This window comes from Chiloscyllium plagiosum, unplaced genomic scaffold (genome assembly GCF_037043375.1).
Source record: "Chiloscyllium plagiosum isolate Xiang-an unplaced genomic scaffold, Cpla_swu_hap1 HiC_scaffold_6, whole genome shotgun sequence".
In the NCBI taxonomy this organism is placed as follows: Eukaryota; Metazoa; Chordata; class Chondrichthyes; order Orectolobiformes; family Hemiscylliidae; genus Chiloscyllium; species Chiloscyllium plagiosum.
The window spans coordinates 87,626,926-87,644,338 of NW_028270144.1; the positions used below are offsets into that span (position 1 = coordinate 87,626,926).

Consider the following 17,413-nt stretch of genomic DNA (forward strand, 5'->3'; position numbering starts at 1 on the left):
ATGTTTTATTTGGTTCTTCTCTGAAATTATAACTTCCTGGAAATATTATGTCGGCTGTCATAGGAAGGATGATGTGCTGAAAATTTTGAAAAACATAAGGATAGATAAATCCCCTCAGCTAGATGGGACATACCCTAGAATACTACAGAAAGTGAGGGAAGAGATTGCTATGCCTTTGGTGATGATCTTTGAATCCTCACTGTCCATCGGAGTAGCGTCAGATCATTGGAAGGTGGCAAATGTTATTCCCTTGTTCAAGAAAGGAAATAGGGATAATCCTGGGAATTAGAGACCAGTCAGTCTTACATTTGTGGTGAGCAAATTATTGGAGAGGATTCTGAGAGACAGGATTTATGATTATTTGGAAAACCATAGTTTGATTAGATAGTCAGCATGGCTTTGAGAGGGGCAGGTCATGCCTCACAAACCTTATTGAAATTTTTGAGGATGTGACAAAATGCACTAATGAAGGTAGAACAGTGGATGTGGTGTACATGGATTTTAGCAAAGTTGCTACCCAAGTTGATAAGGTTGTTGAGAAGGCATATGGCATGTTGGCTTTCATTAGCAGGGGAATTGAGTTCAAGAGCCGTGAGATTATGCTGCAGCTCTTTCAAGCCCTGGTTAGACTACACTTGAAATATTGTGTTCACTTCGGGAAGGAAGGATGTGAAAGCTTTCAAGAGGGTGCAGAGGATATTTACCAGGATGCTGCTTGGACTGGAGTCTATGTCTTATGAAGAAAGGATAAGGCTTTTCTCATTGGAGTGAAGAAGGGTAAGAGGTGACTTGATGGAGGTGTACAAGATGTTGAGAGGCATAGATAGAGTGGATAGCCATAGACTTTTTTTCCCAGGGCAGAAACGTCTATCACAAGGGGGTATAATTTAAGGTAATTGGAGGAAGGTTTAGGGGAGATGTCAGAGGGAGGTCTTTTCACACAGAGAGTGGTGGGTGCATGGAATGCACCACCAGCAGTGGGAGTAGAGTCAGATACATTAGGGACATGTAAGCAAGTAGGTTAGTCTAATCTTAGAGTAGGATAAAAGGGCGGCACAGCATCGAGGCCTGAAGGGTCTGTACTGTGTTGTACTGTTCTGTGTTCAATATATTCCGAATACAATTATACAGGCTTTTGATTTACAGGATAATTATGCTGCTGATGTGTACTGGAAGCTTTCCTCATGTCTATGTGATCAAATGGAAAATTCTACTTTGTGCAAAAATGGATGATTCCTGTCTTTTGCAAGCAAAAATGATGTTTACCTTCTTTTGCGTATTCGCCAGATGAATCCCATTAATTGTGGCCCATTGGACAATTCCCTTTTCCTTCATTGCTTTACTGAGTGACTTCCCTTACTATGTCTTTTAATAAATGATGCCCATTCTCTTAATGGCAATACTGAATGAATCCTACTCTTTGTGTCTCAATAAGATAAATCCTGTACCTTTCACAGATTTCTTAAGATGATTTATGCTGTTTGCAGTGCTCGTAAAAATGTACTTATTCGTTCGCATTTTTTTTCTGGATGAGTCCTGCTGCGAATAGCTAAAGTAAATGCTTCCTGCCTTTAAAATGATTTGAAGTAATGGATCTCCTGCACCCTCTGAGGCCCCAATAATGTCCTAAATTTCTTCTTCCATGAAATCCTACATAACTCTAATATGCCCTTTATCACTATAATTGTGGCTATGCAACAATACCAGGTCTGTGACCAGGTTTTACATTTAAATTTAGTTTTTAAGTTTAACTTACTTCCATGGCCTTTGATTTACCTGCTGCAATCAGTCCTCTTGGTGTCCAACCACTATGACAGCGACGCTGGATCCAAACTATGAGTACTTCACCTACTTCTAAACAGAACCTGTACCTGTGCTGTTTTTACAGTTTTACGCCTTGCCCAACAGGGATTTTAAACTTTACTCACAAAGCCTCTGATGACTGTTTGCTCACTGACTGAACTCCAACATGGGAATACTCCGACAGACCATTGCCTGTATTTGCTTTGGAGTTACTAATAACCAGTACAGGAAATTCCTAACCTTGTGGAATCAAGGGTTATGGAGATAAGGCAGGAACAGGATACTGATTAAGGATGATCAGCCATGATCATACTGAATGGTGGTGCAGGCTCGAAGGGCAGAATGGCCTACTCCTGCACCTATTGTCTATTGTCTATTCGCACTGCAGCATGTCTTTTACCAGGACTGAAACACTTTTTTGCAATTGGTTCTGCCTTGAAGCATCTTGCCACAAATGTCTCTTCTGCTGGGTTCTTAAAAGCTAGAGGGCTTCCTTAAAGTTGTCTCTGAAAATTCTTTAGACCTCCACCACTTGCTATTTAATTATAAGATGAAGTTATGCCCATACTGGTACCATGTGGCATGATGGACCGTCACCACAGTTCATCACGTTATTAGGTGTAACTGGTACATAGGCAGCCACCATCCTCTCTAGTGGTAGGAATGCTCAGAGCCTGGCTAGTCTAGTGTTGCACAGGAAAAGAACATGGTAGTCTTATAAGAAGAAGCTCTTCTTTTAAAAGGTGCATTTTATTACATGACAGTAAGTTGTACTGGTATGAAAGACAGTGTTACTATTGGGGTCCTTTAAAATTAGGTTTTATTGCTTTGAGGTCCAAACGTGCTCTATTGCACAAGTTGATATATCATCAGGTTAGTCAGTGCTTTGTGCACACCTCGCCACTAACCCTTTCAAACACTTGCACCCTTATATCAGGAATTAAAATACTTTGGGCTTCATTTCTGGAGCAGTGCAAGCATTTCTAACTTAAATTGTTACCCACCTGTCAGAAGTCATTTACATTTAACCTTACGTCCTACTATTAAAAATGTATTGGGTAGCATTTTAATGTATATTCCATCATTTCCTTTTACAGCATTTTTCATTTTAAAGGATCTGAATGATCTTCATGTATGGATAAATTTCCTTTGGCCTTGATTGCTTGTTGTTACATAGGCAAAGTGAAATATAAACATAAGCACTTAGTATTTTTGATGTCCTTATTAGCCAATTAAATCATTGCAAAGTTTTTTTTTAAACACAATGGTAATAAAGTTTAACAGTTTGCTAATAGCTTTGATTAAATTACCATTGAAACTTACACTTCACAATATGGTTTTGCTTATTGGAATACCTGTCTTACCCTAACCCTAACCTACTGTGCATTAACGTTCTGCATTTCTCATTTTTTCTAAAAAAATGTTTCAGGGTCCAAACCTGGCTTCAACAAACAGCGCCATCTGATGGTTCAAGTATATATCCTTCCAGTAACAGCATTTCAAACTTAGCTCCTCATTTAATTGATTAAAATATCAATCAGTTATTATCCTGTTTGTCCCAAAACTTGCTTAGTATTTCTAATGTTAATTTCCTATGCTACAATTCCCTGCTCCTTTCCCTATTTGTCTCCATTCCTTTTGAATAATCATTTGGGAAAGGAATAATCAAACCCTTTGCTCCATAACACGCACGTTTTCAAACTGCTTTCTCCCCCTCTGTTCAACATTGTTTCTAACACCAAAGAGAGTTTGTTCATCTCTTAACATTCAGATCATCTATGCAGCCGTGGCCTGCTACCTCTCCCACCTCTATTTCCCTGACCACTGCTAACCTATCACTCACTCGAACCTTGGCTTCCCATCACTTAGCACTATTTCATCCATTACAAAGCTGCTCATTGTTAGTGTCAAAGGCATGATATAAATGCAACTTCAAGTTGCTGATTTGGGCACGCCATGTGTAACTGACTGTGCCCCAAGCAATCCATGTGCACAGAGGTCTGTTTACTAGAAGCCAGTTAGCAATGGCAAACTTCTTTAAAAAAAATACACTTTCTGAATTTGCATACACACTGTTATGTCATACAGATAATATTAAGCGACAAATTCGCTTCCATAACGTTAGTTCTAATTATCTATATAACCTATCCAGTTGTCATTCTACGCCCATTCCAGAGTCCTCATCATTGTACATTATAACTGATATAGAAACCGATATTTGGAGTCATTGCAATGGCCTAATGGATAAAGACGTTCTGTGTTATGGACCAAGAGATCCCATCAAAACAGCTCACCTTAATATCCTGCCTGATTGTTCATCCTAATTCCCAGACTATGCTGAGTGAACTAACATCAGTCAGAACATCCAGTGGTGGATAGAAAGTACTTCAGTCCCCTTAGGATAAGGATTGAACACAATGAATAATCCTGGTGTTTTGGTAGACATTGGACAGAATTTAATGTCCTGCCCTAAGACAGGTTTGGAAGTGGAGGTATTTATGAAGCTGGGTGGGACCCCACCACTTTCCTGCCTTAGCCTCAGTGACGGCCAGTGGCAGATAGGCTCTTGGGTCTTCCTGTCCCACTGCCGTTCAATAAATAACAAACATTCATCACCTTATTGGGGATGGAGTTCTGGAATTATACTACGTTTTGTGTGAAAATGTGTTTCCTGATTTCACACTTTACATGGATTTGCTCTAACCTCAATATTACATCCTTTCATGACCAAGGATCATAACCATGGATTGTCTGTGCACTTATTGAACTTTAATTAAAACATTTTTTTTCGGGACCTTTAAAACAAGGACTTACTGCAAAAGTGATTGCTGGTCAAAATTTAGTGGCTGCCTAGAGAGGGAGAGAGATAGAGACTTTGGAATGTCAAAGAAAGCTCAAAGGGAGAAAATATACTACAAACTGAATGTGTACACTCCTGGAGTATCTCAGATTGTAAGCATAATGTTTAAAAAAAATCAGTCTGGATGAGAGATCTGTTTCCATTTTCCCACAGGAATAGGATTTAGAAGTGAGTTTCGACCCTAATGTATGTGTGTTAATGGCCTGATGTCCTAGTATGTGCTGAAAATGTGTTGCTGGAACAGCGCAGCAGGTCAGGCAGCATCCAGGGAACAGGAGAATCGACGTTTCGGGCATAAGCCCTTCTTCAGGAATAAGGGCTTCCTGAAGAAGGGCTTATGACCGAAACGTCGATTCTCCTGTTCCCTGGATGCTGCCTGACCTGCTGCGCTGTTCCAGCAACACATTTTCAGCTCTGATCTCCAGCATCTTTTTGCAGACCTCACTTTGTCCTAGTATGTGGACCAGTGTGCTGTGAAGACCACAGTTCGAAGAACGTGTAATGTTCCCGAATGCCATTAGGGAGGGAATTCCAGGATTTTGACTCAGCGACAAGGAATATTTTTCTAAGTCAGGATGGTGAGTGACTTGGAGAGGAACTAGAAGCTCCCATGTATCTGCTGCCCTTATCCTTTCAAATGGAACTGATCATGGGTTTGGAAAGTGCTGTCTGAGGATCTTTGGTGAATTTCTGCAGTGCATCTTGTACAGAGTACAGACTGCTGCTACTGAGTGTCGGCAGTGGAAGGAGTGGATGCTTGTGGATGTGGTGTTGATCAAGCGGGCAGCTTTATCCTGGATGGTGTCAAGCTTCTTGTGTTGTTGGGGCTGCAATCCTCCAGGCAAGTGGGAAGTATTCCATCACACTCCTGACTTGTGCCTTGTAGATGGTGGGCAAGGTTTGAGGAATCAAGAGGTGAATTAATCACATGGTGAGTCCAGTTGAGTTTCTGATCAATGGTATCCCCAGGATGTTGACGGTGGGGAATTCAATGATGCTAACACCATTGAATGTCAAGGCGCTGCATTTGAAAATGGACTGCTTCAGTAGCTGAGGAGTTGCGAATGGTGCTGAACATTGTGCAATCATCAGTGAACATCCCCACTTCTGACTTTATGAAGGAGGGAAGGTCATTGCAAGTAATACAAAAGAAAAAGATTATCTCTCACTCTGGACTGTCAAAAGAAAAGGAAAAATGAGTTTCAATCAATCTGAAAAGCCAAGAATCTCAAAATTGATTGTTCAACTGCCAATGTTCATGCTACAGGAAATCTCCACTGCAACAGCCACAATATTCCACTAAATGAACAATTCAGAGACAGTAATTTTTTTACATTTTTACTGAAGTCATATCTTTTGGCCAATCTGTGTATTTGGTTAGAATCATTTAGAGACCTGATAACATGGGCTATGGCAAGACATCTGGCAGAATTGCATGAGAAGTCCAGTGAGACCTTTCCCAATGTCAGGAGCAACACTGGGCTTCAAGCTGAGATTCTGTCTAGAGAGCAACAAGATGCCAATTAAGAGAGACTATTGCTGGTTTTCAGCCTCATTTAGTGGAGATCTTGCCTCATTAATATGCAACTTCCTATCCAAACCCCAGCCAAGAAAACTAAACACTGAGATAGTGAAGAAGATACCTTGAGATTCCAGATCACTGGTTCCATGCTGAACCTCCATCTTGAAAACTCAGCAGAGGTACACTCAGGAGCAGTGACTGCATGCCTCCTACTTCCACACACCTTGGCATCAGATAATTGCCCACCCTCGCATCAACATGGCACATCTCCAAACCACTCGGACCATGCCACTGCATAGTCATGCTGAACCTCAAGGTGCACCAGCCATTATCTTCACATTGCTGTCACAAGGACATAGACCACAGAGGAACAGTCACCCAGCTCACAGCTGGACTTGGCTGTATCTGTCTTCGAACTCAATGTCTTAGTGCTATTATCTTGATGAACAAAGCATCCATTCCTTGCCATGCCCTCCTTTTTTGCACATTGCAGGCTGAGCTAGAGCTACCAGGCTCACTGCCTTGCCATTTAACATGAGCACAAAACCAAGCAGATTGTCATAGTTGGCACCAGTCCTTAGACAAGTCAACAGACATCGCCTTCAGTCTGTATGTTCCAGTAAAGTAAGTTCAGAGCAGACTCTGATAGCAGTCCAGGGGCTTGAGGCATGGTCAGTGAGCCAATTAGAGTCACAGAGTCATAGAGATGTACAGCATGGAAACAGACCCTTCGGTCCAACTCGTCCATGCTGACCAGATATCCCAACCCAATCTAGTCCTTCCTGCCAGCACCCAGCCTATATCCCTCCTATTCATATATCCATCAAGATGCCTTTTAAATGTTGCAATTGTACCAGCCTCCACTACTTCCTCTGGCAGCTAATTCCATACACATACCACCCTCTGCGTGAGCAAGTTGCCTCTTAGGTCCCTTTTATATCTTTCCCCTCTCACCCTAAACCTATGCCCTATAATTCTGGGCTCCTCGACTCCAGGGAAAAGATTTGTCTATTTATCCTATCCATGATGGTCAGGATTGTATCCTTGTAAAGGGTGAACAGCCAAATGTCAGATAGCCCACCATCTATCCTGGTCCTTCCTGCCTTTTTGTAACCTGTCTTCTGGAATAAGAGAAAGGGAGATATTAAGGCAGCTGTTAGTGCTGGTACTCATAGGGGATTGGTAGTGTGTTCATAGTGGGTACAGAGGCCAGGCATGAATGGCAGTGTGTGGGTTTGGAAAGAGGTGAGGCTGAAAGCGGGTGAGGGGATGTTGTACGTGATGGTGAGAGTGATAGAGCATGAGCCTTGTTCAGTGGTGGGGACAGTAGCAGAGATAGAGTGAGTGTAACGATGCAGCGAGAAGAATGGTGGTACCTACCTTTAGGAAACAGAGAAAATCATTGACCTTCTTTGTATTTTACTGGGTATTCCTCCAGATGGCATAGACCCCAATCACCCAGCTAGCAATCATAGAGCAGGCTGGCAGGTCTGGTGACACCATTTCCACTATCAGTGCAGGGGATAGGTGGAGGAGAAGGATGATCCTCCTCTGCAACGTACCATCCACCAGGCCTTCTGGGTGCCAGGCACAAAGCAAGGTGTCAATAACAATCAGCCATTGTCAAATCTGCAATATCCAGGGTAAATGTCACCACACAGGGCAGCACTAGACTGATGGTGCTTGGCTGGGTGTGCAATAACCTTTTTAAGATAGCCCCGTGACAGGGATGCTGGGTTGTTAGGCACAGCCAAGTAATGGCATATTCTTCCAACAAGTGGAAGAATCAGGCTAGTAGCATCAGAGAAAAGGGGTGTCACAATTGAATTGAATTGAATTTGCTTTATTGTCACAAGGGCAGTGTACGAAGTTAATGAGGTAACTTTGGGATGATAGCGCCCAGCAGCATCGCCTGAGAGAAACCCTCCAGGAAATTGACACTGAGCCGAGAAACATAAAATTCAGCCTTACGTGTTGCATTACTATTTCAGCTTGTATTTAGTAATTAATAAATTCACTTTTTTGTTCAGTCAAGCAAACTTAATTAAATCGAATCCTTTCAAAATATCAGTTAGTTTGAGTACAGAGAGGAAAATATCCACAAGGGATGGGATCCTGTTTATATTTGCCTTATTTTGACCAACTAAAGGGCAGGGTTCGCACCCTCATTTGGGAACTGAAAGGTTTGCGGTGTCCTCTCTGAAGCCAGAACAAATTGGGGGACCTTGCCCAGGCACCTGGTCATGACAGTCCCCTTGTTCCGGACTCACCGATAAAAGGAAATTGTTTCTCTGCATCCACCCATCAAATCCTGGACTGACTGCCAGTCTCCAGGCCTTAAGATCTTTGTAAGGACAATAACATTGCCTTGTTTTCGAAGGCATCCTTTGCCTGGACTCCTGACCTCCTCAGATTTTCGAAACTGAAAGAGGTTCAAGCACAAGGTTCAGAACCTGCTTCTTCAGGTCCAGATGCCCCAGTTGTGTAGCGCCTGGCTACGTTGTGTTGAATTATTCTTGAACATTACCACTATGGACTCTGCCACACCACAACCGGCCTCAGTGTCTCCTTCAGGAAAGTAAGGAAAGCTCTATCCCAAATCTGCATGCCTGATCTTGACTGTTTCACAAGCCATCCTCTTCTTCTCAATTATGTGCATGGTGCAAACCTCAGGACAACTGGAAAACATTCCTCTAGAAACAAGTTTGTGAGAATAGCACTTCAGAAGCACTTTTATCATGCAATAAAAATTGCTGTTTGTTTTGTTTTATGTAACATTTATAAGTTGAATCTAATGTAATCTGTGCAACTGTATGAAAGGCTGGAGCAGTAAAGATCTGAAACAGAAAACTTGCTGTCATGGGTATTTTATCTGTTAACATAGTTTTAACTTGAATTGTAAAGACAACAAAAAGCAAACTTTTCTCCAATGCACTGATTTGGATTTCATTAGAGTATTATTTACAGACTGGCAAACGTGTTTCTGTTACATTCTGTGTGAATTGAGGATATCAGCTCTCAAACATAACCTTCTTTTGCTTTCAGGCTGGAGTCTCCAACACGTTCTTTGTGCATGGATGCACCAAAAGGAATTCAGATCAAAGCAAGAGCTGGGAATGTTGAAGCCTCTTCTCAGAGGGACATTGTTTTCCATACAAGTGAAGGAATGGTGAGTTTACATTGGTACCTCCCATTCTGGTCAGGGTATCCCTACAAAATAATAAACTTGGAAATGTTTTCAAGATGACACTGGCTTTCTGTTACAGAATCAGGTTAAGAAGCATTTAATCAGCACAAATGTGAATTTTGTTTTTAAGTTATGGGTTTTGTGGCTGTACTGCAAAAGCTGTTTCAGTTTCATTGTTTTAACCTTCTTTGAAAGGCTAATCTGTTTCTAACGATATTCTGTTGCCTATTTGAACATTCTGCTACTTAATTAAGCAGACATCTCTGAGATCTGAACCTTTGGGTTGAATTCTGTGGAACTCCATTGCCCATTGCCAAATCCCATTTTCGCCTCTGACTCTTCTGGTATCCTTTAAGTTACGAATTATGGAGTGCCTCACATGTAAGAAACTACACGGGAAGATCAGAGAGTGAGTTCATGGCAGCTGAGATCGCTGAATGTTTTTACTGCCCTGTAGAGGAACCCTAGTCTTCCAGGATGCAACAGCTATCTCTGTCCATTCAAACATCTTGGTAGGTTTCAAGCCCACCTCTCCCAAAATAGATCTCTGCTGCCAAAGGGATAGAACACTGAGTATATTGAGATACTTGGGAAGACATGGTGTAGTTAGCTAGGCTTTCTTGGGGATTAAAAGTCCATGGCCACTACCCTTACAGAAGCAAGCATTACGGACTATATCTAGGTAAAAACAAGGACTGCAGATGCTGGAAACCAGAGTCTAGATTAGAGTGGTGCTGGAAAAGCACAACAGGTCAGGCAGTATGCGAGGAGCAGGAAAATCAACATTTCAGGCAAAAGCCCTTCATCAGGAATTCAGCACCACTCTAATCTAGACTCTTAAGGACTATATCTGTCAATTTGGATACAGGAGCTCATCTGAGCAGCACATTGGAAGGCTATTTGACAACATTGACTTTCAGCGTGGAGCAAGTAATAGCTGCAGAAACATCTCAAAGGACATTATTTGCTGCCATACAGGCCTCAGGTGACAAATAGCAGAGAGTGATTTCCTCTTGAGCATGTCTCTGAGTTGATTTGTTTGGTGCTGCATTTCCCACCTCATTCAGTTCTGACTCGTCTAGAATTGTAAAGACACTACAGATGAATGTGGGATGAATGGCTACGATCTTGACAAAATAAACCAGTGACATCAGCTAAGGCTGTAGAGGATAGATTCCTTCTCCATATAGCCACCTCTCCAGCTGCATGAAGGCAGCTGGAAGTGTAGACATCCCTTATGTCAAGCTATTTTTGGAAGTGAGTATTCATTGTGTAGCCTTGTTTTCTGAGTCATAACAAGTTGCACAAACATGATGCACTTCCCTGTTGATGTATATTTGGGCATTGATGGGGAAAGTACATGTTTGTGTGCCAATGTTGATTCCTTAGATCTCAGAGAATCCTGCCAATCAAAGATGTATCAGCACTCTGCCATGTTGCTGCAAGAAGCTGACAAAATGTCTCATTGTAGTAACCAACGTATTGATAACTTGCTCAGAGCATCAGGTCACAGCTCTTTAATCAATGATATTAATGTCCTGAGTGACAGCCTCAAATGACTTCACACAAGTGAAATGTGGTGCTGAATTTAATAGCTTCTGCTATATGGTGAGCCTGGGTTGCAGCTCCACATGTAGGATGTAGTTTGACTAAGTCACATCCTGCTTTATAAATTGTACTCTCTGCAGGCAATGCTTCTTAATGAAATGCAGGTCAAACCACTTCACTTGTAATCTGAGTCATTGGCAGGTATGTCTGTTGCTGTCACTGGACTGTCTACACTCTGTCTTTCTGTTTACTTCTAAAAATCAACACAAATGTGGAATCCCTAAAACAAACCTAAAGTAACCTATTTGGTAAAGGGCAAGTTAATGGCAGTCTCAAAATAGTAGTATCTAGATAGCTAATAAAGTACTCACCAAGAGAAAATGACATAGTCATAAGGTTTTAACAGAAAATTAGTAAATTAATCCCCTTTAAACAGCATACTGACATAAAATTACTTCAAGCTAGTGTACTGTGTTCCTTGTGTAGTTTATAGTGGCGTGATTAGGCCCTGGCAAAAATGCAGTAGGAACAGCAGAAAATAAATGTAGTATCTCATTACCCTGAACCCATCCAAACTTCCTCAATCTGGCAGAAATTTTCACAGTAAATTGCTTGGTACTAAAGTAGGGAGGCATCCATTAGACCAGACTCTCATCTGACTTCCGATTATTGGAACAGGAGTAGATCGAGACTTTCCTGTCCAAGTGTATTTGTGAAGCAGGTTAATAGGTGAGTTAAGGAGGAGTTTGGGTATTGAGCAGTGTGTAAGGTTAATAGTTCAGTTGGTAGGATATAGCATTCTAATGCATTCTGACCTTGACTAATTGTGCAAGATCATTTTATGTCTTGTGGCACTACATCCTTATCTTTGGGACCGCAATGCTGACATTGACATTGCTGATGAAGGGCTTTTGCCCAAAATGTCAATTTTCCTGCTCCTCAGATGCTGCCTGACCTGCTGTGCTTTTTCAGCACCACACTCTTGACATTGATGACTGTCTACTCTTGCTACCAGCTCTGCTGCATCCGAGATAGTTGGAACATGCGCTTTGCCATGTTCGAACATTAGTCAGTGTTCTTCGTGCACAGATACACTTTGCCATCTACGTCCATCACCAGCTCCAGGAGAATACTCCTCCCTTTTTGTATAGACCAGACTTTAAGTAGTGCATAAGAAACAAGAACAGGAATGGACCATTCAAGCCTGCTTTGACATTTTATAAAATCATGTCTGATCTGATTGTAACCTTAATTCATCTTTCCTTCCAACTCCCTATAACCTTTGACTCTTTTTTTCCCAATTGAAAATGTGTCTTCCTGCTTCCTGAACATATTGAATGACCCAGCCTTCTACGTTCATTTCAAACATAAATGACATTTTGTGAGTAGGAATTTCTCCACGAATGGAAGCATATTCAGCATCAGCCCCCTCAGAATCATACGTGTTTCAAATAGATATTCCCTTATTCCTTTGAGCTCCAATGAATGTTGGCCCCGAGTCTGCTGAGCCTTTCATTAGAAAACAAACCTTTCATTCCAGGAATCAATCTAGTCAACCTCTGGACTATCTCCAATGAAAATATATCGTTCTTTTACTAAGTACCAGCCCTACACTAACTTTGATGTGGAACAGCCGATGGGGGTGGGCAAAGTTAAAAATCACACAACGCCATATTATAGTCCAACAGGTTTATCTGTAAGTACAAGCTTTTGGAGCACAGCTCCTTCATCAGATACTGTACAGAAAGCTCGTGCTTTCAAATAAACCTGTTGGACTATAACCTGGTGTTCTGTGATCTGTATCTTTACACTAACTTGGAATTTCTGATTATGTGTGGAGCCACTTGAGCACTTTCAGAACAAGCTACAGGCTGCAATCCTGGTACAGGCAGGCAGCAGGATGTTTCCAAGCTGCCAATAGTAGAAGGAATGGGCATAGATCAATCATCCATCCTGATCCTTGCTCCTGCTTTCAGAGATCATCCAATTTTGTGCTCTCTATAGCAAGTCCCTGGGAGACTAACATGCAGGTGCAGCAAGTTAGTAGGAAGGCTGATGGAACTTTGGTTGTTATTGCAGAAGGATTTTAGTACAGGAGTAGTGAAGTCTTACTTCAGGTGCATAGAAACACTGCTAGACTGCACCTAGAGTATTGTTGGTCTCCTTACCTCAGGCAAGTATTATTACAATGGAGGGAGTGTAATAAAGGCCTATCAGACGTGTTCCTGGTTGGTGGGATTGTCCTATGAAGAGAAATTGAGCAAACTGGGCCTGTATTCTCTTGGAAGAATAAGAGGTGATCTCATTGCAACCTAGAAAATACTTAAAGGGATAGACACGGTGGATGCAGATAAGATTCGATTAGATTCCCTACAGTGTGGAAACAGACCCTTCGGTCCAACCAGTCCACACTGACCCTCCAAAGAGTAACCCACCCAGACCCATTTCACTCTAACTAATGCACCTAACACTATGGGCAATTTAGCACGGTCAATTCACCTGTCCTGCACATCTTTAGACTGTGGGCAGAAACCACAGACACAGAGAGAATGTGCAAACTCCACACAGACAGTCACCCGAGGCTGGAATCAAACCTGGGACCCTGGTGCTGCGAGGCAAAAGTGCTAAGCTCATATTTCTCCTGATTGGGGAGTCTATACCTGGGTGGTACTGTTTGAAAATAAGGGAAATTATTTTAATCAGAATGTGGTCCACCTTTATAATTCCTGGGCTGTGGAGTATTTGAATATAGTTACAGCAGAGATTAATAATAATGGGATGGGCAAAAGGTGTTGATCAGCCATTGAATGGGGCAGGTTCAATGGGCTGAATGGCCTACTTCTCTTCCTATATTCCTACAGCCTGAAATATGTAATGCAGCGTAATTAATTTGACTTTTTGTCCCATTTTTCAACAGGTAATGTTAGATGCTGAGACTGTGAAACTACCCAAGTTGCCTCATGGGGCTCAGGGGGGATCTGGAAATCCTCAGGGACTTTATGAAGTTTGTGTCTGTCCAGATGGAAAACTGTACCTGTCTGTCGCAGGAGTGGGATCCACCTGCCAGGAATACAGCCGGGTGTGCCAGTGAGCACATCTTGGTGTCTTCTCAAATCTTCTGAGAACTTGACATTTCATCCAGCAATTTTGAAAACGTTTGAATTTTCTTCAGTAAATGCAGCTGCAAGTATCAGTGCCATATAATCTTTTTTTTAAAAAAAGTGGTAAAATATTTCCCTGCACCAATACATCTAATCTGAGACATTAAACAGAAATCCCTATTGCCCCAGAAAAACCAAAATTAATCAATTTACAAATGGACAACAAGAGCACAATTCAAAACTCTAACTTCAAATAGTGGAAGCAGAAATCTAACTCGGACTCGATTGCCATTGTTGCTCATACAACATTACTAAACGCTCCACATAATGGACTGCGACATGATGTACTATAAACAGTTGCTTCAGATGATTACCTGATTATTGAACGTTTTTATAGTAAAGCTATATGGACTCTGAATTATAAATCAACATTTTCTATCAGTGCATCAAACTAACTTCGACATCATCCAAATCGTATGCCAACATCTAAGATTCATTTTTTTAACAATTAAACTACATTGTATTAATTAAATTTTGATACACTTACAGCGGGGACTGGGTTGATTTTGACCGGTGTCCGTTTGATCTCTATGCAATAACTTTTTTTTTCCTGCAATAACACTTGAACCACAAGAGCTGTGCTTTTTGTACAAAATTACAACGTGGAATAAAATACCCAAAGCTTTACCATCTATATGTAAACCACAGTATTAAAGTTGCAGTACCCTTTCTTAGTCTTTTTATAAAAGCTATGTTGAAATGTATGAAATAAAAGTGCGCAATCCCTACTTGCATTTGGGTGCTTTTTCAATCCCTGTTACTTAGCAACAAGTTATATTTCATTGCTTTAACCTGTAGATACATTAGCTACTGAGGTGGTGAGAGGGTCACTGACCACAGGATTTAAGATAATTGACAAAAGAACAAGAGGGGCAACAAGATGTTTTTCATGCAGCAAGTGGTCATTATGTGAAGTTCACTGCCTGAAAGGGTGAGGACATTTTACAGCTATCCACCTCACTACTTCCCCCCCCCTTACAATTTTGTGTCATTTGTGCATTTTGTGATCATGCCCCCTACATTTAAGTTCAAATCATTAATATAACCACAGGCAGCAAGGGCCCCCTGCACTGAGCCCTGCTGTACCCACTGGAAATAGACTTCCAATCCGAGAAACATCCCTCTACCATTACCTTCTACTGCCCGTCTCTCAGATAATTTTGGATCTAATGTGTCAATTTGCCTTGAATCCTGTGGCCTCTTACTTTCTTCGCCAGTTTGTCATGAAAGACCTGATTAAAGGCCTTGATAAAAATTTCTCTAACATCACTTTCTCTTAACAAATCCATGCTGACTATGCCAGGTTAGTCCATGTCTCTCCAGGTGCAGAATATTCTGACTGAGAATTCTTTCTAATAACTTCCCCATCAGTGAGATTAGACAGACTGGCCTATAATTTCCTGTCTATCCCAATGGACAACATTAACAGTCCTTTAGTCTTCATGCACCTTACCTCAAAATGGCTGCCAGGACCCCTGAATTCTCCTTTCTTGCCTCCTCAACAAACTTGGATATATCTCATCCAAGCCTCTAGACTTATCCATATTTAAAGCTGCCAAACTGGCTACTGCCTCCTATTTCTCTGTTAAAGTCATCTAATATTTCACAATCCTCCACCCTGATGCCTATACCTGCATCATCCTTTTCCATTATGAAGACCAATGCAAAGTTTTCATTGAGAACTATGCCCCTATCTTCCAGGACCACACCACATTATAGCCGTGGTACCTAATAGGTCTTTCACTAGTTAGTCTATTGCCTATTTTTTTTCTACAAAACCCCTTGTATTTTCCTATATTCTCATTAAAGGTCAGTTTTCTGATATTGAGAAAAATTGTCCAGTTATTCCCTTATTATATTTATTTCTGTGCAGTCCACTATTTTCTCCTCCTTCCCAAAGAATCCAAATAACACCAATGCCACTATGAAAGACTGTGTGGTTATCTGATGGCACCGCTTGCTGCTTACTTCTCTGAAGCTTCATCCAGCTCCACCAAGACCATTTCCCTGAGTGTCCCATGGACTCTTCCACCCTTTGCCCAAGCACGGAGGCATTGCTGAGTCAACAGCCTCACCAGGGCTGCTCAATTCTAGGAACAGATGGCATTTACACACCACCCACCACTTCTGACCTTCACTCGGATCTCAATGATACTTACACGCCTCTGGCAGGTCATTTTGCTTGCAGGGACATGTGTCTCTCATACACCTACACAGGATTCTTCCACGTCTGCTTACTTTGAGGCTCATAGCATCACTGGATTGCAGTGCCTTTTCATGCTCAATGAGAGTTTACAGGCTCTCAGCATCTCTGACTTGGCTTGGCCTTCAGTGCAGACAGAAAGGCAGACAGCACCAAACAGTGAAGGGGCTGGACACGTTGCCGTTTGGTACTAGGCTACATCAGTGCCACATCTAAGCACCTGCACATACTGATGTAATAAACACAGTTCAATCAAATGGCCATGTCTGGAAGTCAAAGGAGACACCATCATTCAGAGTCATACTGTCAGAAGTAATCAAGAGGCTTAGCTGATTATAGTGCAAAGACTTGACTACGGTCAATCAGTTAGCCATTTGGCCTTGTCATTGTCTCTGGATCATTGTCTTTACTGTCTAGGGATTGGGTTACAGTCAGTCTTGCAGGCCAAGCCTAACTAGTCGAGGGATTATAAGTAAGTCACTCAGGGAGCTGTACAGACATCGGTCTGGGGCTGGACTATGATCAGTCAGGGCTGTCTCACAGGTTATTCCAGGATTGGGTCCAAAGTAAGCCCCGGAGGTTTGGGTGACTATAGTCAGTGGTCTTATCAGAAGGCAGTCTATAGAGTAAAAAGTGAAAGAACTGCAGATGCTGTAAATCAGAAACCAAGAACAGAACTTGCTGGAAAAGCTCAGCAAGTGTGGCAGCATCTGTGAAGAGAAACCAAAGTTAGCATTACAGATCCAGTGGATAATTTTATTATTTAAATCCAACAGAGAACATTAAAACAACAACTATTTTCAACTCCTCTCTCTTGAACCTATCTTTTACCTCCCACTCTACAATACTGGTTCAATAAAAAAAAAGTAAGATTTACAAAAAAAATCACATTTCAAAACCAGTCAGCTTTGTTGATTCTCCTTTGTAGATTTTCCTCTGTATTCTTCTGGGTCATCTCTTCTTCGGTCTTCTGCTGCACAACATTTCTTATGGACAGGTACCTTTTAAAGAGCTATTCGGCCAGCAGTCTCTACTTGTTGGTGTTCTTGGCTGTTTTCCCTCTTACTGTTCAAAATGTCCGGTTTTATACCTAAAAACATCGGATCATTTCATTGGCTTTGATGTCATC

The 17,413-nt window shown here is 41.6% G+C and overlaps 1 protein-coding gene across 6 annotated transcripts in view; it reads left to right on the plus strand.

Annotated features, from left to right (window-relative positions):
- The window catches only part of sgcg (sarcoglycan, gamma), a 679,656-nt gene extending 664,847 nt beyond the window's left edge, over positions 1-14,809 (plus strand). For all 6 annotated transcript variants that reach the window (XM_043691949.2, XM_087988173.1, XM_087988171.1 and 3 more), the window contains 2 exons: positions 9,231-9,354; positions 13,838-14,809. In XM_043691949.2, coding sequence (XP_043547884.1) covers positions 9,231-9,354; positions 13,838-14,011 — 298 coding nt within the window. In that variant the 3' untranslated portion in view covers positions 14,012-14,809. The remainder of the gene's footprint in view (positions 1-9,230; positions 9,355-13,837) is intronic.
- Positions 14,810-17,413: the final 2,604 nt, after the last annotated feature.